Below are 24,780 nucleotides of genomic sequence, written 5' to 3' on the forward strand. Positions count from 1 at the left end.
ATGTTTTATGAGGGAAGAACCATGGCATATATTTCTTTTTTACTTCCATAATTCCAGATGCATAGTACCTACTCAAAAGGTATGTTGTCAATTACATTCCAATGGCCAGATGGTAAAAAGAATATAAGCTTTTAGGTTGTTCCAAAGGCCTCCATTAAGAGGCATGCCCTAGCAATGGCACACATATCTTTCTGGGGTAGTCTGAGACATTTCAGCAAAAGTTCTTGAGCCTAAAGTATAAGGAAGAATGTGATGTTCAAATAAAGGATCAAAGATTCAGAACTGCTCTCTAATTATCATGGGTTTTTCATTGTCATTGTCATTCCTTGGGAGTGACAGTTATTTATAAGGGAGATGACAGGAGGAAAAGAAGAAAAAGTTGTTAAACAGTACAAGAAAAGAAAGCTAAGGAGACATGGAGGGTAAGATTCAGTAAAATAAAATGTAGAGTTAGAGTAACTATGGGAAATCATTAGTAGAGACTGGAGGTGAGAAGATGCATGGAGAAGGTCGAGCTGAATGACACGGGATGCAAAAAAATGGCCAAATCAACGTGGGGCATTAAGGGTTTCTTTTCTTACCATTAAAGAAAAGTTTGAAAGCATTCAAAGTAAAAGCTTTAGCTGACTTTTGAGAAAGGTATAAACAGCACACTAGAGGACATGGGAAATACAGAGATGAGGGGAGATGAAAACAGAATACTGTCCTCAGGTATGTCTAAAGTGAGAAAACTTACGATTAGAATTGCCAGTGTCTACCTTCCCTGACTTGCTGATATATAAGGTATAAGAGTTTATATCTGAAACTAATTTAACCTATACAAAAGTAGTACAAACAACATTTTTGACCTATGGCTAATATAAATAGCTTTCACAAATTAGAAAAACAGAAAATAGGCCAGGCACAGTGGCTCACAGCCAGGCACGGTGGCTCACGCCAGCACTTTAAGAGGCCAAGGCGGGCGGATCACCAGAGGTCAGGAGTTCACGATCAGCCTGGCTAACATGGTGAAATCCCATCCCATTTTGTGTATAACTAAATACACAAAATTAGTTGGGCCTGTAATTAGGTGGCTCATGCCTATAATCCTAGCTACTGGGGAGGCTGAAGCAGGAGAATCTCTTGAACCCGGGAGGGGGAGGTTGCAGTGAGCCAGGATTGCGCCACTGCACTCCAGCCTGAGTGACAGAGTAAGACTCAGTGTCCCTCCCCAAAAAAGTTTCAAGAATCAAGTATATTTTTATTTCAATTTTCACAAGTACCGCTTTCCTGGATGCCTTTCTGAAAGTTTTAAACATGTATTAAACAAAATGACAAAGTCATAAAAAGGCTTTTTTTCCCCCAAACATGGAACAAAGAAATACATAGAAAGTTCCAAATTGTAGGAATTTTTAAAAAGTCTCTTTATGTAAAACCAAAAATCATAGTTCTAATAAAGGAAATGTCTTATAAAATAATATTCATGATGGAACAGAAAGACCTTTGAACTGCCTTCATGTAGTAATAGTGTATTCTAAAAGAAAGAGCATTAGATAGGAAGTCTAGAAACTGTAGCATCAGTGACAGTGGTTAGATAGGCAAGTTCACAGTTCTATTGACTTAAGGAAAAAAGCAGAGGAGGAAGGAATCATAACAACAAAGGATAAATGAGACAATTTATATAGAAGTGCTTATGAACTTTTGGTTATTAAAACATTTTACCTTTATTATTGCAGGAAAGTTGGACCATAGAGAAATACTAACATCTTTCACTATATTTTTACATATAAAAAAATGCAGATTTCATTTTGTACTTGTACCAAACAAAAATGTTCAGTAAAGAATAGGAATATTGAAAGACAAATGATAACTTTAGATTGTATGAGGTAATCATTGAACCATTAGGCTGATTTAACAGTATTTGTTTTCTATTCTTTGTTGGGTCTCAGTTTCTAATACTGATTGATAGGTGCCACACCTCTTAGGGTCTTACCGTTCATTCTGCATAGCAGTAGACATTGGATTGACTGTTGGGCTCACAGATTTGTTTCTTTCCCAAATCATCATAAGTTCAGCCATCCTTTCCTCAGCACACTGTGCAGTAAGCCGAGCCTCTGCATCCTGGTCCCAACAGTCTTCGATTGTCTCCTTGAGTGACCTCACTGCCTGTAAGACAAAGTACATGTCAAACGGTGTGTCTTTAAAAAAAAAGTATCGAGCTTTTCAGTTCACAACATGAGGTAAAAGAAAAATCAATTTCCCTAACCAGTATTTTACATATAATAACATATTTTAGGCTTCAAGGATTTGTAAAGGAACACATTCTTAAAAGGCAAAGAACAAGTAAGCAAGCAAGATTTAATTTAACTCCCTGAAGAATTATTCACAAGAGTAAGCAACAATAAGTCACAGATGTTTTTTCAAGGCCGCAGGTTTGTCATTGTTGTTCATTCACAGTTCTGTTATTTCAATCAATAGCCACTAATTCCACCTCAAAAATAAGTTTTGAGTTTGATGGAATTTGGGGCATTTGGCTATCTTCTATCTCTAGGTGAGCTTTTCTCCTTTTCCCTCCATTAAGAGTGCTTGGCTGGGCACAGTGGCTCACAACTATAATCCTAGCACTTTGGGAGGCTGAGGGAGGCTGATCACCTGAGGTCAGGAGTTTGAGACCGGTTTGGCCAACATAGTGAAACCTCATCTCTACTAAAAACATAAAAAAATTAGCCAGCATGGTGGTGTGCACCTGTAGTCCCAGCTACTTGGGAGGCTGAGGCAGGGGAATTGCTTAAACCTGGAAGGCAGAGGTTGCAGTGAGCCAAGATTGTGCCACTGCACTCCAGCCTGGGTGACAGAGTAAGACTCTGCCTTAAAAGAAAAAAAAAAAAAAGAGTGCCTCATTCCAACCTTAAAATTTACAGACATGTCTTCTTTAAACTAACTCCGCAACAGTAGTATCAAAAACAGTCGCATTCTGTAGTACTCCTATACATTAGCAATTAACAATAGTCTCCCTTTTGGGGAAAGCTAGTTTTAACTCCCTTTTTAAAAACAGACTTTGGATACTTTGGTAGACTGTCATCTATAATCCCTTCAGACTTGTTTTAATTAAGCTTTAAGCTTTGTGCCTGCTCTGATACTTACATTTCCTGTACCTTTACTTTCTAAAATATGGTTTTGGGCTAGGGTTGCCAGATTTAGCAAATAAATATAAGATACTCACTTCAACTTGAATTTCAGATAAACAACAAATAATATTTCAGTGTAAGTATAACCCATATAATTCTTAATCTAAGCATTTTATCTGCGAAGCATATTTTATGCTAAAATTCTTGTTAGCAATCTTGGCAACATTTTAAATGTTTCCTAATAACCTGTATTCTGCAACAAACAAATCTGGACCCTAAACCACAGGAAATTTAATAATGTTCTTTCCAGGGGTATGCTCATACCTACACAATGGCTTTGGGGAGTAAGGGTTTTTTAAAGCTCCCACATATACTAGAGAACCAAGAAAACCAAGCATATGTACAAAGCAGGAGACATGATCAGAAAAGCCCTGAGAAGACCATAGCTTTTTCAACCTGTGGTCTTTAGGCTCAGCACTACCCAGGTGATGAAGTTTGAGGCAGAGTTGTAAAAGGCCTAGGTAAGTGGAAAAGGAGGAGTCCAAAACAGAGTAAATCTACAAAGACCTGGAGAGTATTTTCTTTATTCTATTTATTTTCTTTTCTGACTATCATAATATTCAAAATATCTAGTTTTAAACAATAAATTACAAGGCACACACACACCAAAAAACCCAAAAAACATGGCCCATTCATAGGAAAAAAAGAAATTAACAGAAAGGATCTCTGAGAAAGTGCACACATTAAAATTATGAGACAAAGACTTTAAATGAACTACTTTAAATTAAATATTTAATTAAGGAACAAATTAAGGAAACCATGGACAAAGAACTAAAGAACATTAGGAAAACAAACAGTATCTCAGTAAGTGGAGACTAGCAATAAAGAGATAGAAATTATTAAAAGGGATCAAAAAGACACTTTGGAGTTGAAAAATCAAAAAGTAAAATTAAAATATTCACTAGATTGGTTCAACAGCAGATATAAGCAGAGAGAAGAAAGAATCAGTAACCTTGAAGATAGGGAGAATAAAATTACCCAGACGGAGGAGCAGAAACCAAAAGAATAAAGAAAAATGAACAGAGCCTAAAAGAGACACCATGAGTCATACCAAATATACATAATGTGAGTCCCAAAATCAGAGAAGAAAGAAAGAGAAAGGAAGAATATTGAAAGTCATAATGGCTCAAAACTTCCCAATCTTATTTTATTTAATTAATTAATTTATTTTTTGACACAGGGTCTTGCCCTGTCTTCCAGGCTAGAGTGCAGTGGCACGATCTCGGCTCACTGCAACCTCTGCCTCCTGGGTTCCAGTGATTTTCCTGCCTCAGCCTGCCAAGTAGCTGGGAATACAGGTACCTGCCACCATTCCTGGCTAAGTTTTGTATTTTTAGTAGAGACAGGGTTTTGCCATGTTGACCAGACTGGTCTTGAACTACTGACCTTGGGTGATCCACTTGCCTCAGCCTCCCAAAGTACTGGGATTACAGGCATGAACCACCACTCCTGGCCAAAACCCCCCAAATTTAGTAAAATAAATAAATCTAGGCTAGGCATGATTGCTAACACCTGTAATCCCAGCAGTTTGAGAGGCTTAGGCAGATCACTTGAGGTCAGGGGTTTGAGAGCAATCTGGCCGATATGGTGAAACCCTGCCTCTGCTAAAAACAAAAAAATTAGGTAGGCATGGAATCGGGCACCTGTAATCCCAGCTACTTGGGAGGCTTAGGCAGGAGAATTGCTTGAACCTGGGAAGTGGAGGTTGCAGTGAGCCAAGAGCTGAGATCATGCCACTGCACTCCAGCCTGGGTGACAGAGTGAGACTTAAGACTCAAAAAAACAAAAAACAAGAAATGAATCTACATATCCAATATCCAAAAAGCTTGATGAATTCTAAGGAGGATAAACTCGGAGTTTCATATTGAGACACATTACTATTAAACTGTCAAAAGCCTAAGATGAAGAGAGAATCTTGACAGCTAGAGAAGAGACCTGAAACATACATGAGATCTTCAATAAGATTAACAGCCAATTTCTTAACAGAAAACATGGAAGCCAGAGGCAGAGGTATAACATACTTAAAACGCTGAAAAACAACAACAACTGTTAACCAAAAATTCTATAGCAAGGAAAATTATCCTAAACTAATGAGGTAGAAATTAAGGTATTTCCAGATAAACAAAAACTGAGATTGGGTATGTTTGCTCACGCCTGTAATCCCAATACTTTGGGAGGCTGAGGCAGGTGGATCACCCAAGGTCAGTAGTTCAAGACCAGCCTGGTCAACATGGCAAAACCCCATCTCTACTAAAAATACAAAAATTAGCCAGGCATGGTGGCAGGTACCTGTAATCCCAGCTACTTGGCAGGCTGAGGCAGGAAAATGGCTTGAACCCAGGAGGCAGAGGTCACAGTGTGCCGAGATCATGCCACTGCTCTCCAGCCAGGGCAACAGAGCAAGGCTCTGTCTCAAAAAAAAAAACAAAAAAAAACAAAAAACAAAAAAAAAACAAAAAAAAAAAAAAAAAAACCTGATATTCCCTACAAGAAATGCTAAAGGGAGTCCATCAAAGGACATCAGACAATAAGTAGAAGCGAAAAGCCTACTTAGGTAGATATAAAAGCCACTATTACTGTATTTTTGGTTTGTAACTCCTTTTTTAAAAAAAAAAAAACACAGAGTCTCATTCTGTTACCCAGGCTGTAGTGCAGTTGCATGATCACAGGTCACAGCCTTACTCCTGGACCTAAGCAATGCTCCTACATCAGCCTCCTGAGTAGCTGGGACTGCAGAGAAGCACCACTGTGCCAAAATGATCCTTCTGCCTCGGTCTCCCAAAGTGCTGAGATTACAGGTAAGAGCCATCACATCTAGCCTCCTCCTTTTTTCTTATTTAACAGAGAAAAGCATAAAATAGTAATTATAAATCTAGGCTGGGCATGGTGGCTCATGCCTGTAATCCCAGCACTTGGAGGCTAAGGTGGGAGGACTGCTTGAGGCCAGGAGTTCAAGACAAGCTTGGGCTACACAGCAAGACTCCATTTCTACAAAAAATTTAAAAAATCAGCTGGATGGCTTCTTCTCTGATAAATCACCAAATGGCGGATGACATCGGTGCAAAAAGAAGAAAAAATAAAAAAAATAAAAATAAAAAAACCTGAATGGGTTGGGTGCGGTGGCTCACACCTGTAATCCCAGCACTTTGGGGGGGTTGAGGCAGGCGGATCACCTGAGGTCAGGAGTTCAAGACCAGCCTGACCAATATGGTGAAACCCCACCTCTACTAAAAATACAAAAATTTGCCAGGTGTGGTGGTGGGAACCTGTAGTCCCAGTTACTTGGGAGGGAGGCAGGAGAATTGCTTGAGCCCAGGAGGTGGAGGTTGCAGTGAGCTGAGATCACGCCACTACACTCCAGCCTGGGTGACAGAGCGAGACTCTGTCTCAAAAAAAAAAAAAAATTAGCTGGATGTGGTTGTACACACCTGTAATCCCAGTTACTTAAGAGGCTAAGGTGGGAGGATCACTATTTAGCCTGGGAGGTAAAGGCTGTAGTAAGCTATGATGGCAGGACTATACTCTAGTCCGGGTGATACAGTGAGACCCTGTACTCCCATCACCACCCACTAAAAAGAATGTCTACAATTTAAAAGACTGGCAATACCAAATGTTTGCAAAGATGTAGAGAAACTGGAACTCTCATGCACTGCTGGCCAGAATGTAAAATGGCACAACTACTTTAGAAAACCAGCAGGGTTTCTTTTTTCTTTTTTTTGAGACGGAGTCTCACTCTGTTCCCCAGGCTGGAGTGGCGCAATCTCAGCTCACTGCAGCCTCTGCCTCCTGAGTTCAAATGATTCTCAAGCCTTAGCCTCCCAAGTAGCTGAGATTACAGGTATGCACCACCACACCTGGCTAATTTTTGTATTTTTAGTAGAGACAGGGTTTCACCATGTTGGCCAGGCTGGTCTTGAACACCTGACCTCGGGTGATCCACTGGCCTCAGCCTCCCAAAGTGCTGGGATTACAGATGTGAGCCACTGCACCTGGCCATGAAAACTGGCAGTTTCTTAAAAAGTTAAACACATACTTACCATATGATCCAACCATTGTACTCTTAAGTATTTACCTAAGTAAATGAAACCAAATGTTTATACAAAGACTTGTATATGAATATTCACAGCAGCTTTATTTATAACAATTGAAACTGCAAATAAGCCAAATATGTATCACCAGTGGATGGACAAACAGTGGATGGACAAACATATTATATGCATACAATGAAATACTACTCAGCAATTAAATGAAATAAACTATGGATATACATAAGAACATGAATAAATCTCAAAATAATTATGCTGAAAGAAGCCAGAAAAATAGTATGTTTATATGATTCCATTTATATAAAATTAAAGAAAATGTAAACTAATCTCTAGTGACAGAAAGCAGATCACTGGTTGCCTGGGGACTCATGGGGGACAGAAAAAGGTGAGAAGAGATTACAAAGGGCATGAGAAATCTTCTGGGGGTAATTGACATGTTCACAGTCATGACTGTGAGACTGTGATAATGGCTTTATAGGTGTGTACATATGTCAAAACATACTAAATGTATGCTTTAATATGTGCAGTTTATAAATTATAGCTCTTTAAATGTAAAAAAATTCGAGAATGAATCAGAATGGAAAACATAAATATTTATGCAAAATCTGATATCCCCTCTGAAAGGGGACTCTAACTCTAGAAATACATAAACAATTATACCTTCATGCTTTTGTAAATGAGTTAAAGGGAGTGGTATTATTAACACTGATGAGGAAAGACAAGTAGGGAAAAAAAAAAAAAGAATAGAAAAGATAAACAAGGAACTTTTCAATCTTTCTTCCCAAAAGAAGGAAAATCCAAGTTGGGTCTCGTGGGTGGGTCATAAAATCAGCTCAGTGGTTTAAAACAAACAACTCTACCAATATCCCAAAACTGAAATGCTCTAGACTAGAACAGAAAACACTAAGATGATATAGGGCAGGTAATAAGGTTAAGTATTATGCTATGTAATGATGTAAACTTTACTCTTTTTTTGAGATGGGGTCTCACTGTCTTGCCCAGGCTGGAGTGCAGTAGTTATTCACAGGTAAGATCATAGCACTACAGTTTCATATTCCTAGGCTGAAGCAATCCTCTTCCATCAGCCTCCTATGTAGCTTAGACTATAAGTCACTACTGCATCTGACTGAAGTTGCATTTTTTAATGTAGGTTGTGTCAGACAAAAAAAGTTTTATTTTATTTAAAACGTTGAATCACAGAAGAAGTCTGTAGATTTTGTGCAAAAGAGAAAATGGAAAAACTAAAAATATGAGAAAAACACTGGTAGTTTCTTCTAAAATATACTATATATTCCTTAAAAAGAAAAGACTAGAGGGCAAACATGAACTGAGGAAGAGTTGCCACTTTTTTTTTTTTTTTTTTTAAGATGGAGTCTCATTCTGTTGCTCAGGCTGTAGTGCAGTGGGACAATCTCGGCTCACTGTAACCTCCACTTCCCAGGTTCAAGTGATTCTCCTGCCTCAGTCTCCTGAGTAGCTGAGATTACAGGCATCCGCTACCACATCCAGCTAAGTTTTTGTATTTTTAGTAGAGATGAGGTTTCACCATGTCCAGGCTGGTCTCAAACTCCTGACCTCAAGAAATCCACCCACCTTGGCCTCCCAAAGAGCTGGAATTACATGCATGAGCCATGTACTGGCCTTTTTTTTTTTTTTTTTTTTTTTAAATGAAGTCTCCCTCTGTCACCCAGGCTGGAATGCAGTGGCACAATCTCCACTCACTGTAACCTCCACCTCCTGGGTTCAAGTGATTCTGCCTCAGCCTCCTGAACAGCTGGGATTACAGGCATGTTCTGTCACACTCGGCTAATTTTTGTGTTTTTAGTAGAGACAGGGTTTCACCATGTTGGCCAGGCTGGTCTCAAACACCTGACCTCAAGTGATCCACCTGCCTCAGCCTCCCAAAGTGCTGGGATTACAGGCATGAGCCACCGTGCCTTGCTAAGTTGCCACCTTTTACGTGAAAATATATTAAGATAAAACTATTGATTAAAAGAAGTTATAGGCCGGGCGCGGTGGCTCAAGCTTGTAATCCCAGCACTTTGGGAGGCCGAGGCGGGTGGATCATGAGGTCGAGAGATCGAGACCATCCTGGTCAACATGGTGAAACCCTGTCTCTACTGAAAATACAAAAAATTAGCGGGGCATGGTGGCTCGTGCCTGTAATCCCAGCTACTCAGGAGGCTGAGGCAGGAGAATTGCCTGAACCCAGGAGGCGGAGGTTGCGGTGAGCCAAGATCGCGCCATTGCACTCCAGCCTGGGTAACAAGAGCAAAACTCCGTCTCAAAAAAAAAAAAAAAAGAAGTTATACAAAACTAACACTAAGGAATAAAGAAAAGCCAAACAAGTGATTTTAATGGGGGAAAGAAAGAATTCAGGACAGACTAAGAAATGGAGTATAAATGTTTGGAAAAAGATGCTGGGGGCTCATAGCTATAATTCCAGCACTTTAGGAGTTTGAGGCTACAGTGAGCTACTACTGTCCGCCTGCACTATATATGGGTGACAAAAACAAAAAAACTGTGAAAGAATGGAAAACACGAAGAATGGTAGTACAGTTAAACAAATTATAGCTGAACATATTATGTAGGAGGAAAAAAGCTACTTTAAAATAAACGTGGCCTATGATTTTTTGTTTTACCAGTTTAAAATATTTTAATATAAAACAAAAGCCTTAAACTGTGAGTGGGGACCAGGCATGTTGGCTCATGACTACAATCCTGGTACTCTGGGAGGCCAAGCTAGGAGGATTGCTTGTGGTCAGGAATTTAAGACCAGTCTTGGCAACATAGTGAGACTGTCTCTATAAAACACAAATAAACAAAAAACCAAAACTGGCCAGGTGCGGTGGCTCACACCGATAATTCTAGCACTTTGGGAGGCCAAGGCGGCAGGATCACGAGTTCAGGAGTTCGGGATCAGTCTGGACAACATAGTGAGACTCTTGTCTCAAAAAACAAAAACAAAAACAAAAACAAAAATTAGCCAAGTGTGGTTACTCGCACCTATAGTTCCAGCTACTGGTGGAGGGGGGGTGGGGCGGCGGGGAGTGGTGAGGCAGCAGAATTGCTTGAACCTGGCAGGCCAAGGTTGCAGTGAGCTGAGATTGTGCCACTGCACTCCAGGCTGCATTAGAGAGCAAGACTCTGTTTCAAAAGAACAAACAAACTGTGTGTATGTGATTATTAAAGCAGTTCATTTTTACTGTAAATTCTGAAACATAAAGGAAGAAAAAGTCATTTATGAAATGAAGGAAAAAGGGGAAAAAAGAAAAAAAAAGAAAAAGTTATTTATGAACCCAATATTCAGAGATAACTAGGGTTTAACATTTTCATGTATTCCTTTAGACTATGTTCTATTCTTTCATTTTTATTAGGAAACTATTCTTCCCCCCTTTATTGACTAATCTATGTTTCAATCCCTGGCAGTTAATAAAATAAAACTAGTTTTTATATTCATTAATATTTGAAAGATTTTGAGTTTTACTACTAAAACAATGTTTCTTAATCTCAATGCAACTATGAAAGCAATAATGCCTTCTTTAAACATAGCTGTATTTCTCTCTTTTTATAAATTATGTACTTGCTACTACTCTAGTATTGGACTGTCACTGAAGAGAAGTAGTTTATTGACTGTAGCACATTAGAATTAAATGGATTCACTGGAAGTGAACCAAGTATTATGAATCCCTTACTTGGCAACCTACTCCATACTGGAAGTAAAAAGTTTTCAGGTAAATATGCATATGATGTATATCCCATAACAACAGGGTTGCCAAGAGGTATTTCAAAATAGTAGTCCCATTTTCACTGGTGAAATAAAACAATTTAAGGAAGATGAGGTTGTATTTTACTAGAATAAAATTTTGCAAACAGATTTTCTTTTAGGAATACTCTATTGTGAGGCTGGCACCTCTGATGAATTCTAGTATTCAGCCTCTCACCTGCTGTCAGGGACCTCTTAAAGATCTGTCGAAGTTCCCATAGCAGGGATTGTAGTTTGGAAGCAATTTTGGACACACGTGCTTGATAACGTGCTCTTCAATTGCCACATACTCAAAGAAGATTTCAATCTGACTCAAACAGAAGCCAAACTTGAAAGTAACCTACTGACAAAGATAACCAATGAAGACATTGCTCATTCTAAATCTGTATGGAAACATATAATGTCTCTCTAGCCTTTCTCTGACATGACATCACTCCACTTAAGTCAGGATCCAAAATGGAAATACTATTCTAGTCCTACTAAGACAATCTAAAATTGAAATGTGAAAATATATAGTAAAATCATTTAAGTTGCTTATTTTTTCACTTTTTCTTCTTTATAGCCAAGAAAATTAATTTGTTAATAATAACACCTTCAGAATGAATCACTCTTATTACATATTGAAAATAAGAACCGATTGCTATGGAAAAGGTAAACAAGAGTTTCTGGAAATATAAATATGATTGTGGAAGCTAAAACTTTAATTAATAGACAACTGATATAAAAATAGTAAAAACTAAATGAGTCATTTGAAGGTAAACCTGGGTAAATCTTAAAAAATGTAGTAGGGGAGGCCAGGTGTGCTGGCTCATGCCTGTAATCCCAGTACTTTGGGAGGCTGGGTTGGGTGGATCACTTGAGATCAGCAGTTTAAGACCAGCCCAGCCAACATGGTGAAATCCCATCTCTACTAAAAATACAAATTGCTTGAGAGGCTGAGGCATGAGACTTGCTTGAACCTGGGAGGCAGGGGTTGCAGTGAGCTCAGATCCTGCCACTGCACTCCAGCCTAGGCAACAGAGCAAGACAATGTCTCCAAAAAAAAAAAAAAAAAGGAAAGAAAAAGAAAACATAGATGGGAAAAAAGTGGAAAACACAAGAAAAAATTGATTCCTAGCATGTCAAGTGGTACGACATTTGTCTAGTGGGAATTCCAGAAGGAGGAACTGAAAGTTTAAGAAATAATTTAAAAAATAATACCAGGCCAGGCATGATGGCTCATGCCTGTAATCTTAGCACTTTGAGAAGGTGAAGTAGGAGGACTGCTTGAATTCAGGAGTTTGAGACCAGCCTGGGAAACAAAGCAAGACCCTGTCTCTACAAAAACTTTAAAAAGCCAGGCACAGAGGTATTCATATGAAGTCTCAGCTACTCAGGAGGCTAAAGAAGGAGAATAGCTTAAGCCAAGGAGTTCAAGGCTGCAGTGAGCCATGATCACACCACTATAACTCTAGCCAGAGCAATAGAGCAATAGAGCAATTCTCTGTCTCAAAAAAAGAAAAGAGAGAGAGAAAAAAGAAAATTCCTCTGAATTTTCAAACTGAAAACCTATCCAGTGCCAAGCCAAAATGTGTGAAAAGATCCATGCCTACATATATCGAGGTGAAATTTCACAATTCTCGTGATAAAGTCTTAAAAGCTTATAGAGAAAAAAAAATTAAGAGGATAAAACAAAAATATAACAAAAAAATGCAATGGAATGATTCCGAATGGCACTGAAATTCTCAATAGACTGGAGACTAGAGCCTAGAGCACATGGAGATTGTAGGCTAGAGAATGATGGAATAGTAGTCTCAAAGTTGTGAGCAAAACAATTTTGATACTGAAACCATTATCCAGCCAAATTATTACATGAGTGTGAGGGCAACATAAAAACATTTTTAAACATGCAAGGATTCATAATGTTTACCACCATACACATACTAATACATATTACTTAAGGAGGAACTTCATCAAATAAACAATCAATTAAGGAAAGAGAATCACATGAGATTTTTAATGTTGCTCCTGAGTAGAACCTAAAAACAAGAAAAAGAAAGATGACAGGAAATAAAGAAATCATTTGATGATGCCTTTTTCTTTTTTGAGACAGAGTCTCCTCCTGTCGCCAGGCACCAGGCTGGAGTGCAGTGGCAAGATCTTGGCTCACTGCAACCTCTGCCTCCCAGGTTCAAGCAATTCTCCTGCTTCAGCCTCCTGAGTAGCTGGGACTACATGTGCATGCCACTATGACCAGCTAATTTTTGTATTTTTTTAGTAGAGACGGGGTTTCACCATGTTGGCCAGGATGATTTCAATCTCTTGACCCTGTGATCCGCCCATCTCGGCCTCCCAAAGTGCTAGAATTACAGGCATGAGCCACCACACCCAGCCAATTTTTTTTTTTTTTTTTTGAGACATAATCTTGCTCTGTTGCCCAGGCTGGAGTGCAGTGGTACAATCTCAGCTCACTGCAACTTCTACATTCGGGTTCAAATGATTCTCCTGCCTCAATCTCCTGAGTAGCTGGGATTACAGGCACCTACCACCATGCTTTGCTAATTTTTATATTTTCAGTACAGACGGGGTTTCATCATGTTGGTCAGGCTAGTCTTGAACTCCTGACCTTCTGATCCGCCCACCTCAGCCTCCCAAAGTGTTGGGATTACAGGCACAAGCCAATGCGCCTGGCTTTTTTTTTTTTTTTCTAGATGAGGTCTTGTTCTGCCACCCAGGCTGGAGTGCAGTGGGGTGATCTCAGCTCACTGCAACCTCCACCTCCTGGATTCAAGCAATTCTGCCTCAGCCTCCTGAGCAGCTGGGACTTGATTATATTTTTTTAAGGAGACAGGGTCTTGCTCAGGCTGGAGGGCAGTAGTGTGATCATAGCTCACTGCAGTCTCAAACTCCTGGGCTCAAGTGATGGATGATAACTTGAAACATTCTCCCCAAAGCAGCAGGGGAGATTTTAGTAACTAATGTAGAATTTTTATTCCTTATAAATCCAAGCACAATACTTTGTTGTGCGGTGAATGCTTTTATAATCATAATTCTACAAATTTCTCATTATTTTGTTTAAATATTAGATGAATTTACAGACAAAACACGTATCATTTAATAATAGAATATTACAAACTAGGAGACAGGAAATGAGAGATAAGAATAGATACAGTATTTCAAGTTATAATGGTAATCTTTGGAAGAGAAAAAAAAAGATTACTAAAGGGAGTTATTTATGGAGAGTGATAGTAGAAAGAGGTAGTTTTTTCCCTTTTAATACAATAATTGTAATATATCATCCAATAGGATGATTATATGATTTTAACAATAATTATAATATATCATCCAATAGGATGATTATATGATTTTATCAATAGAATACTGACCAAATGGAGAGAAACATATACATCTAGAGGTACTGACATTTAAAAAAGTCTTTAAGAAATAAACTTCAGAAATGATAGTGGATAATTAGTTGATCCTATTTATGCTAAAAAAAATTATATGAGTGTATATATGTTAATTTGTAAGACGTTTTCAGTGATGTAACAACTACTTACTCAAATGGCAGGGGCCTCTGAAGAGATTTCATTGGTGTGAATTATATTTTTAATAAGCAGAATTCATAGGCTGCACCTTGGTTTTCTTCAGGTCTAGCCTAAATTTTTATTAGTCACTGATTATGTATGCCTGTACTACTTAACATTTTTGGTATTATTCTCAAGAGAATAAGAAGAAATTTCAATAATGTCTAAAATATTAATATGTTAGTTAATCCAGCTGTTACTCAATCTGGCAAACTTAAGAAACATTAGTTATTCTCTCTAAATAGTATTTTATGCTTGGAGAAAAACAAAACGTAATCAAAAACTGTGACTTTTTTCATATTGAAAAATTTGAAAATGTATAGCATTATAAAAATCAAGTTGGATTTCTGGCATTAGGCAACTCCAAAAACAATTAACATTATCTATTTTTGCCTCACACAACATTAAAATATATTCAGTCATAAGTCTTCTCTTTAATAATTTAGTTTTTTCTTACCAGGCTATTTTCTTTCCAGGCTTCTGGGAACTTGGGTCTCTGTTTTTCTCTAGACACAAGAACCTGCATATCCTCGAAAGTGGGATGGTTTCCAACCTCTGTCTGAAAAGCCATCTGGTACTCTGGTACGGATTCCCCTGTGTATTTGTAGAAAAAAATGACAGAATAAAATTTCCAGTTACCATAAATGATAGAATAGCAGGGGTATTTCTGATACTAAGTAAGCAAAAAAACTGTGTCATCATCTTTTTATTTTTTTAACCTCTTCAGGCATATTTCGAAATCCCAAAGAGACCTTGTTGTAGGTTTAATAATTCTTTTTTTTTTTTTTTTTTTTGAGACAGTTTCACTCTTGTCTCCCAGACTGGAGTGCAGTGGCTTGATCTCAGCTCACCACAACCTCCAACTCCTGGGTTCAAGCGATTCTCCTGCCTCAGCCTCCAGAGTAGCTGGGATTACAGGCATGTGCCACCATACCCAGCTAATTTTTTATTTTTTCTTAGTTGAGATGGGTTCCTCCATGTTGGTCAGGTTGGTCTCCAGCTCCCAACCTCAGGTGATCTGCCTGCCTCAGCCTCCCAAAGTGCTGGGATTGATTACAGGCATGAGCCACTGCACCCAGCCAATTTTTTTTTTTTTTCAAAGACAGAGTCTTACTCTGTTGCCCAAGCTGGAGTGCAGTAGCACGATCTTGGCTCACTGCAACTTCCACCTCCTGGGTTCAAGTGATTCTCCTGCCTCAACCTACCGAGCAGCTGGGATTACAAATGGACATCACCACACTGGCTAATTTTTGTATTTTAGTAGAGATGGGGTTTCATCATGTTGGCCAGGCTGGTCTCGAACTGAACTCAGGTGATCCACCAGCCTTGGCTTCCCAAAGTGCTGGATTACAGGCGTGAGCCACCATGCCCAGCCTAATGCATTATTAATAAACGCTTGGCTTAGAATAGTCTCAAATATTTGTTGACAAATCAAATGGTAGTTTCAATGATGGATACGTATTTTTAAATGGTTTCTGGCATTACTAAATTCAGGGAAAAAAGACTATTACATTTATAAGGCATACATAATACTTGAAAGTAGGCCTGTACACTGATCCCATAGAGGGTGGTGAAGATAAGGAAAAAGTCCAGGACCTAGTACAACAAATATGCCTATAGAACCAAATATACATGGGTGGGTTGAATACATCATTGGTTCTATTATAGTCCAGCCAGACTGTATCAAATGTCACAAAAATATTTATAATAATGGTCATTTGAAAGAAAAAAATCAATATACTTTAAACAATTTTTTTTAAAAGAGGCTGGGTATGGTGGCTCAGGCCTGTAATCTCAGCACTTTGGGAGGTCGAGGCAGGTAGATCACCAGGTTAGGAGTTGGAAACCAGCCTGACCAACAGGATGAAACCTCGTCTCTACTAAAAATACAAAAATTAGCTGGGTGTGGTGGCAAATACCTGTAATCACAGCTACTCAGGAGGCTGAGGCAGGAGAATTGCTTGAACCCTCGAGGTGGAGGTTGCAGTGAGCCGAAATCGTGCTTCTGCACTCTAGCCTAGGCAACAGAGCAAGACTTCATCCAAAAAGAGGCAGGCAGGCAGGCAGGAATGAAGGCAGGAAGGCAGGAAGGCAGGCAGGAAGAAGGAAGGAAACAGGGTCTTACTTTGCAGCCCAGGATGGAGTGCAGTGGCATGATCATAGCTCACTGTAATTTGAACTCCTGCGATTAAGTAGCCTCCCTAGGAGCTAGGACTATAGGAGTGTGCGACCACGTCCAGCTAATTTAAAAAATGTATTTTTGTACCGATATAAGGTCTTGCCATGTGGCCCAGGCTGGTCTCATACTTCTGCCTGCTGATGGTGTGAGCCACTATGCCCAGCCCTAAAAATTCCTTTTAACTAACAGGTACTATTTAGGATCATGGACTTAAATATTATTAACTATTTTGTTCACTGTTTAATAACCCTATTCATTGCCAATAAGCACAATCAACTGTAATGTCAGGCTTTCAAATTTTACAAAATATGATACTAAAATGAAGTTTATGTATATAACATATTGAACCACATAGAAAACCTCTGGAACCAACAATGAGAAAACCCATGGTCTAGTAGAAATCATGGCAAAGAACACAGAACAAGAGACTCTTCCTGTCTCTTTACTCCTCCTCCTCCCATCCTATTAAAATGACAGGATAAATTACAAGGAAGAACACCAACAGAGGAGGATAAGGCATTTAGGTTCTAATCTTGGCTTCATCTCGACCTTGGAAAAGTCACTTAACAATTCATGTTTTACATTTCCTGTAGGCAAAATGGCAATGTCTGCCACCTTCCTTATATCATTCACATGGAGATAATACAAAGTTATAATGACCCAGATGGAAATCGCATTATAAATAAGTTTATGTTTCATTTAAGTTTCTATTTGAATACTCAAAACAATCCATAAATACTTGCCCTCCACCAATATTAAAAAAGATTTACAAAGATTAATTCTATTATCTACATAGCATTGCTCAAGTTTATTGTAATATACTGCCTTATGTATAAATACAAGTGATTTTCACATACTGTAAACATTTAAGCAGATACTTAGTGTTGATCAATAACATCGACATTGAACTTGAGAGATAAAGGATTTAATCATGCCAGTTAGTATATCACTTTCTTCCTTGAAATCCCATATGATAAAACCTTATCCGATACCATCTGTGAACTGTAAGATATTTATTAATATATCTTATCTGTCTCTCACACACACAACACATACACGTATCTTCCAAGTGTTATTGTTTTTTCAAATGCTGGTTTAGTAGAATAACTAAAAATTCACTACTCTTTTAAAAAATTGGACCCAAAGTATAATTTTAAAACTTGCTAAAGGAAATTGAAGTACAATCTTTTATGAATGCAATGGTTAAGAATTACCAAATAAATTTCCACTAAATCTTCACAGTTGAAAATCTAACTGTTCAACAGAAACTTGTTTACCACTAACTTAGTTTTAGGTATTGGAGACACAAAGGTGAATGTTAATGACAAACATCTTCATTATGGAAGATATTAACCTTACTGGACTTCCTTAAAACCTTACTGAATTTCCTTACTATCACTGGATTGCTCAAGGGAAATTTTATAATCTCCCTTTCTTCAGAACTGCCCAAAATACCTTATAGTAATATCTGGCGCTATCAGATACCATTCCTTGCTTCTCACTTTATTTGCCACTTGTTAGCTAAGTCTCTACCAGTTAGACTTTTTCTTTTAGCTCCCTTCTCAAATTACACTTATTCTTTCTTCCTTTTTCTTTCTGGGGTACGTGAGCTATGACTGCACCACTGTACTCCAGCCTGAGCAAGAGTGAGACCCTGTCTCTTAAAAAAAAAAAAAAAAAAAACAAGTACTTGTGATACTAACACAATTACTGCTATTTTCAGAAAAATGCCTCGATTGAATCTCTGTACTTTTAATTAACTAGAAAATGCACTTTTTTTTTGAGACAGACTTTTGGTTTGTCGCCAGGCGCCAGGCTGGAGTGTAGTGGCGCAATCTCGGCTCACTGCAATATCTGCCTCCTGGGTTCAAGCAATTCTCCTGCCTCAGCCTCCCGAGTAGCTGAGACTACAAGCACGCGCCACCACATCCAGCTAATTTTTGTATTTTTTAGTAGAGATGGGGTTTCACCATGTTGGCCAGGATGGTCTCAATCTCTTGACCTCATGATCCGTCTGCCTCGGCCTCCCAAAGTGCTAGGATTACAGGCGTGAGCCACCACGCCGGGCTGAAAATACACTTCTAAACAATAACTAATTGACCGTTAATCTAAATAATCACTAATTTATTTCATTATATTTTTGAATTACAAACTAATGTTTGGCCTGGTGTGGTGGTTTCACTCCTATAATCCCAGCACTTTTGGAGGCTAAAGTGGACAGATCACATGAGCCCAGGAGTTTGAGACCAACCTAAGCAACGTGGTGAAACCCTGTCTCTACGAAAAATACAAAAATTAACGAGGCTTAGTGGCACATGCCCTGTAGTCCCAGCTACTTGGGAGGCTGGGGAAGGAGTATCACCTAAGCCTGAGGAGGTCAAGGCTGCAGTGAGCTATGATCACACCACTGTGTTCCAGCCTAGGTAACAGAGGTAATTTTTCTTAAAAAAAAAATTAAAAGTATATATATATATATATATATATATACACACACACACACATACACACACACACACACACACACACACACACACACAGAGAGAGAGAGAGAGAGAGCGCGAGAGAGAGATGTATCTTTATATGTATTTAATTTAAAAACATTAATAATGGAGTTGAATTGTTTTGCTTTAAAGACATTAAGCATTAAACATTGGCCAGGCGCAGTGGCTCAAGCCTGTAATCCCAGCACTTTGGGAGGCCGAGGCGGGCGGATCACAAGGTCAAGAGATCGAGACCATCCTGGCCAACATGGTGAAACCCCGTCTCTACTAAAAATAATTAGCTGGGTGTGGTGGCGTGCGCCTGTAGTCCCAGCTACTTGGGAGGCTGAAGCAGAAGAATTGCTTGAACCCAGGAGGCGGAGGTTGCAGTGAGCCGAGATTGTGCCACTGCACTCCAGCCTGGGGCCTGGCGACAGAGTGAGACTCTGTCTCAAAAAAAAAAAAAAAAGAAAGCATTAAACATTACTTTATAGCACTATTTATCTTTTTAAATAGCTCCATTTCATAAATTTGTCCAATGCTGGGTTCCTTTTTCTATGCTTTTAGTGGTGTTATTACTAAAAGACAGAGGCCACACAGATCAAATCATCTGTACAGCCTCTAGAAGAATGCAACAACAGATTTACAGTTAAAGTTTTTAGATGATAATATAATGATACAATCCCTAAGAAGGGGAGAAAAACTATAAATTCATTTGGCTATTTCAAGTAAGCCTCAAACAAACATTCAATTAAATGGGTATTCTTTTTTTTTTTTTTTGAGACAAGAGTCTTGCTCTGTTGCCCAGGCTGGAGTACAGTGAGGCAATGTCGGCTCACTGCATCCTCCGCCTCCTGGGTTCAAGTGATTCTTTTGCCTCAGCCTCCAGAGTAGCTGGAACCACCACACCCAGTTAATTTTTGTATTATTAGTAGAGACAGGATTTCACCATATTGGCCAGGTTGGTCTCAAACTCCTGACCTCATGATCTGCCTGCCATGGCCTTCCAAAGTATGGGAATTACAGGCGTGAGCCACCACGCCTTTTTTTTTTTTTTTTTTTTTTTTTTTTTTTTTTGGAGACAAGAGTTTCACTCTTGTTGCCAAGGCTGGAGTACAATGGCACCATCTTGGCTCACTGCAACCTCCGCCTTCTGGGTTCCAGTGATTCTCCTGTCTCAGCCTCCCAAGTAGCTGGGATTACAGGTGTGAGCCAGCACGCATTTTTTTTTTTTTTTTTTTTTTTTTGGAGACAAGAGTTTCACTCTTGTTGCCAAGGCTGGAGTACAATGGCACCATATTGGCTCACTGCAACCTCTGCCTTCTGGGTTCCAGCAATTCTCCTGTCTCAGCTTCCCAAGTAGCTGGGATTACAGATGCATGCCACCACACCTGGCTAATTTTTTTTTTTTAATCTTTAGTAAAGACAGGGTTTCATCATATTGGTCAGGCTGGTCTCAAACTCCTGAACTCAGGTGATTCACCAGCCTCGGCTTCCCAAAGTGCTGGGATTACACGCATGAGCCACCATGCCCAGCCAATGAGTATTCTTTCATTGAAAGGAAAAAGAGGGGAGGGGAGGAGAGGGAAGAGGAGGGGAGGGGAGGGAGAAGGAAGGAGAAAGGGAGCATAAAAAAAGGAAAAAGAAAAAGTATTTACAAATAATTCATTGCTTCTAATTCCTTACAGGGTCAACTCAGTAAACATCCTAAATATAGCTTGTCTTCAACACTCAGATGGTGCATAAGAAAAATGTTGAATGCTAAAGCAATCAGAGACCTAACGAAATAGAGTTCAATAAGCTATTACTGGCAATCAATTAAACTGCACTCAGATGAAAACATGGGACACTCTAAAAAAAATGTCCTGATTCACATCCTTCTGCTAATAATGTTTCTAAACACTAGATGTCAATGAACTAGAGGTTTAAATGAAAGTAAAAAGATTCTTACATAAACGTTGAGTTATGTACTACAGGTAGAGAAAGAAGACATAACTGTTTCACTTCAAAACATACGAACTTTTGACAGCAGTTTTTACCTGGGAAGAGGTCTGTACATCTCATAAATATCTCCCAATAGATTAGTCCAAGAGCATACATGTCTACTTGTTTCAAAGCTGATTCACAGTCCCTCAAGTTCACAGCTCCTTCTAGCACTTCTGGTGCCATATATCTGATAGTGCCAACCTAATAAATTAGAGTGGTATTTTTTAGAGAAAGAATGTAGCATATTCTGAAGAACAGACATTAGACCAGAAGTTACATGTAAATCTTAGTCATGTCAATGTTATTTGACCCTAACCACATCACCAAACCTTTCTATAACTTATTTTTTACCTATAAAATGCCCTTCCTGAATAATTAAACTGTGGTAAATCAATTTTAGTGAGTATTATTCATTATTCAAAAAGAATGAGCTAGACTTTCCTATGTATATCAACATAAATAATCTGTAAGATACACTGAGAAAATTACAAAACAATATGTATGCCACCTAATATTTTTTAAAATTCACAAAAATACAGCTGGGCGCAGTGACTCACACCTGTAATCCCAGCACTTTGAGAGGCTGGGTAGGGTGGATCACCTGAGGCCAGGAGTTCAACACCAGCCTGACTAACATGGTGAAACCCTGTCTCTACTAAAAATACAAAAATTAGCTGGGCGTGGTGGCACACACCTGTAATCCTAGCTACTTGGGAGACTGAGGCAGGAGAATTGCTTGAACCAGGGAGGCAGAGGTTGTGATGAGCCAAAATCGTGCCACTGCACTCCAGCCTGGGCAACAAGAGCTAAACTCCATCTCAAAAAAAAAAAAAATCACAAAAATACATACATGTTGTACATAAACATGTATATATGAATACAGAGAACAAAATTGGGAAGGATATATTCCACATTGTAATGGTGATTATCAAAAGATGGACTATCTTATCTTAAACTTGGTAACTTTACTAGTGCTCCAAAAATCACTTCCTACAAATTTGTTCCTAATGCTTGTAAAAAGTACTTGGAATGGCAGTGAGTTCCAAAATAAACTGATGAACTTTACAAAGGCCTTTAGGTGATGTATTTTATATTTCCTAATTTTGTAATTCCTAGTATTCTATAATTGACAGTATATGAGAATAATTGTTCTGAGTCTCACTCTATCACCCAGGCTGGAGTGCAGTGGCATGATCTCAGCTCACTGCAACCTCCACCTCCCAGGTTCAAGCAGTTCTCCTGCCTCAGTCTCCCGACTAGCTGGGATTACAGGTGCGTGCCACTGCACCCAGCTAAGTTTTGTATTTTTAGTACAGATGGGGTTTTACCATGTTGGTCAGGCTAGTCTTGAACTCCTGATCTCAGGTGATCCACCCACCTGGGCCTCCCAAAGTGCTGGGATTACAGGCGTGAGCCACCTACTAGCTGGTAGATGTTTTAATTAAATTCATTATTATTTCAAGGTACATCAGTGTGATAACCTTTTGTATATACTCACCTCACTTATGGCTGCATTATCTTCTTCCCCTGGGCGCACCAGTCTATTTCCAGTTAGCCTCATGGACAATCCAAAGTCACTAATAACACAGGTTCCATCATTTTTCACTAGAACATTTCTGCTGTTTAAATCTCGATGGGAAATTGCAGGTTTATAATGATCTGTTTGGATAATTTCAAATATTTAGTAATGACTAAAAAGCATTATTGAACATGAAATGAACATGCAGGTAATAGGAACTACATAAATATAAAAGTAGTGTTATTTTTCTGCCCATTAATTTTCTAATAAAAAAGACAAATCAAAATTTAAACTCACATTCATCACTATTTTCTAACATATTTTATAATTTAACTTCTATCACATGTATAGTTAATTAAACATTAAAACTAACAAACATGCTGCCACTTCAAATTCTAACACACACTTTTTTTTTTCTCTTCATTTATAGTATAGGGCTGCAAAAAGAGGCAATACAGAAAGGAATATTTGGTATAAACACCAAAAAAACAAGAAGGTCAAATTGTCTAAAATAAGTATCAGTGAAAAACTAACAGAGATCCAAAATTTTAATGTAAATGTTAAACTGCTCTCTTACAGCTTAATAGATCAAACCTGGGACAGCACATTCCAGTTCTACCCTGAGGTTTAGCCATATCTCTAAGCCCACCTCAGCTTTTCAAATCTAACTAGAAATAGTTTTATAATGGTTTGGAAAAACAAGCAGAGGAATTGGTATCTCTCACCAAGATATGAAAACTTGTTTTTCTAATTTTACAGAAGAAAAGTAGTGTTATGCTCCTTCTATTACTTTTTTAATCCTTATCATATGACTACAAGCTCCATGAAGGCAGAAAGAGAACATATTTTGCCAGAATTTAAAAGGCTTGGCACAGGATAGATGCACAGTAAATGCTTGCTGACTGAAAGAATGAATCTAACCTAAGCCTCTCACCAAATATAATTACATTATATTTTTTCTCTCTATAAGGAAATCTTATATAAACCTTATATTAAATAAAACCATAGCTCTGAAACTGAAAAAAAAAATTTATAGCACAATTTCTGAAATTTAAAATGTCTGCCTAGGTATACAGAAAAACAGAGCAATTAGAACAAAGTCAATACATTAATGAGCATTCAAATGCAATTTCACTAATAATGAAACTATAGATAATAATGATCCTTGATATAAAAAAAATTAAGCAACAGTACAATTTGAATAAAAAATAGGAGTTACCAAGTTTCTTCACCTAAGAGTTGATTTCTTTATCATTTTCTCCCTTCCCCATTTCCTATTCTCTAGTCTTCTAAAGCTTGTATTTACTTGGCTCCTACTCAATTCCTGCAAGAGCTGCATTTCTTACTCTGGATAAAGCTACAACATAAGTATATGTGGTACAATCTTGAGCTAATATTTATCTAGGAAAACTTAGAGAAACATTGGAATATTATTTACATACTAATACCAAATCAATGAGTAGAACTACAGACTGCCCTTTTGAGACAAGTTTTCTCTTTGAAACTCCCCTCTGTACTCATTTAAATCTTCTTTATTTGGGTGTGGAGGGAGGTGGAACATACAGTAATTTTGCCCTGGGCAAAGCACTGAAGTAGGCAAATATCTCAAAAGAAATCACAACAAGATATTAGTTATATATATATATATATATATATATATATTTTAAACTTGAACAAAAATAGTCAATCTATGAATTTTTTTTTTTCTTTTTTAAGACAGAGTCTCTCTGTTGTCCAGGCTGGAATGCAGTAGTGTGATCTCATCTCCCTGTAACCTCCACCTCCTGGGTTCAAGTGATTCTGCTGCCTTAGCCTCCTGAGTGGCTGGGACTACAGGCACGTGCTACTACCCTTGGCTAATTTTTTGTATTTTTAGTAGAGACAGGGTTTCACCATATTAGCCAGGATGGTCTTGATCTCCTGACCACGTGATCCACCTGCCTCAGCCTCCCAAAGTGCTGGGATTATAGGCATGAGCCAATCTATGGATATTTATGCATACATATTACCAGTGCTATGCCCCTGCCCCCCCAAAGACCTTAAAAACTATACACAAACTACTTAACAGTAA

General features: G+C 38.4%; 1 protein-coding gene across 4 annotated transcripts in view; it reads right to left on the reverse strand.

Moving 5' to 3' along the window:
* The window catches only part of BMPR2 (bone morphogenetic protein receptor type 2), a 180,393-nt gene that overhangs the window by 10,384 nt on the left and 145,229 nt on the right, over window positions 1–24,780 (reverse strand). For all 4 annotated transcript variants that reach the window (XM_074399252.1, XM_074399251.1, XM_003925640.4 and 1 more), the window contains 4 exons: window positions 22,689–22,849; window positions 21,244–21,391; window positions 15,003–15,139; window positions 1,973–2,145 (listed from right to left, as the gene is read on the reverse strand). In XM_074399252.1, coding sequence (XP_074255353.1) covers window positions 1,973–2,145; window positions 15,003–15,139; window positions 21,244–21,391; window positions 22,689–22,849 — 619 coding nt within the window. The remainder of the gene's footprint in view (window positions 1–1,972; window positions 2,146–15,002; window positions 15,140–21,243; window positions 21,392–22,688; window positions 22,850–24,780) is intronic.

Source organism: Saimiri boliviensis, chromosome 5 (assembly GCF_048565385.1).
Source record: "Saimiri boliviensis isolate mSaiBol1 chromosome 5, mSaiBol1.pri, whole genome shotgun sequence".
Taxonomy (NCBI): Eukaryota; Metazoa; Chordata; class Mammalia; order Primates; family Cebidae; genus Saimiri; species Saimiri boliviensis.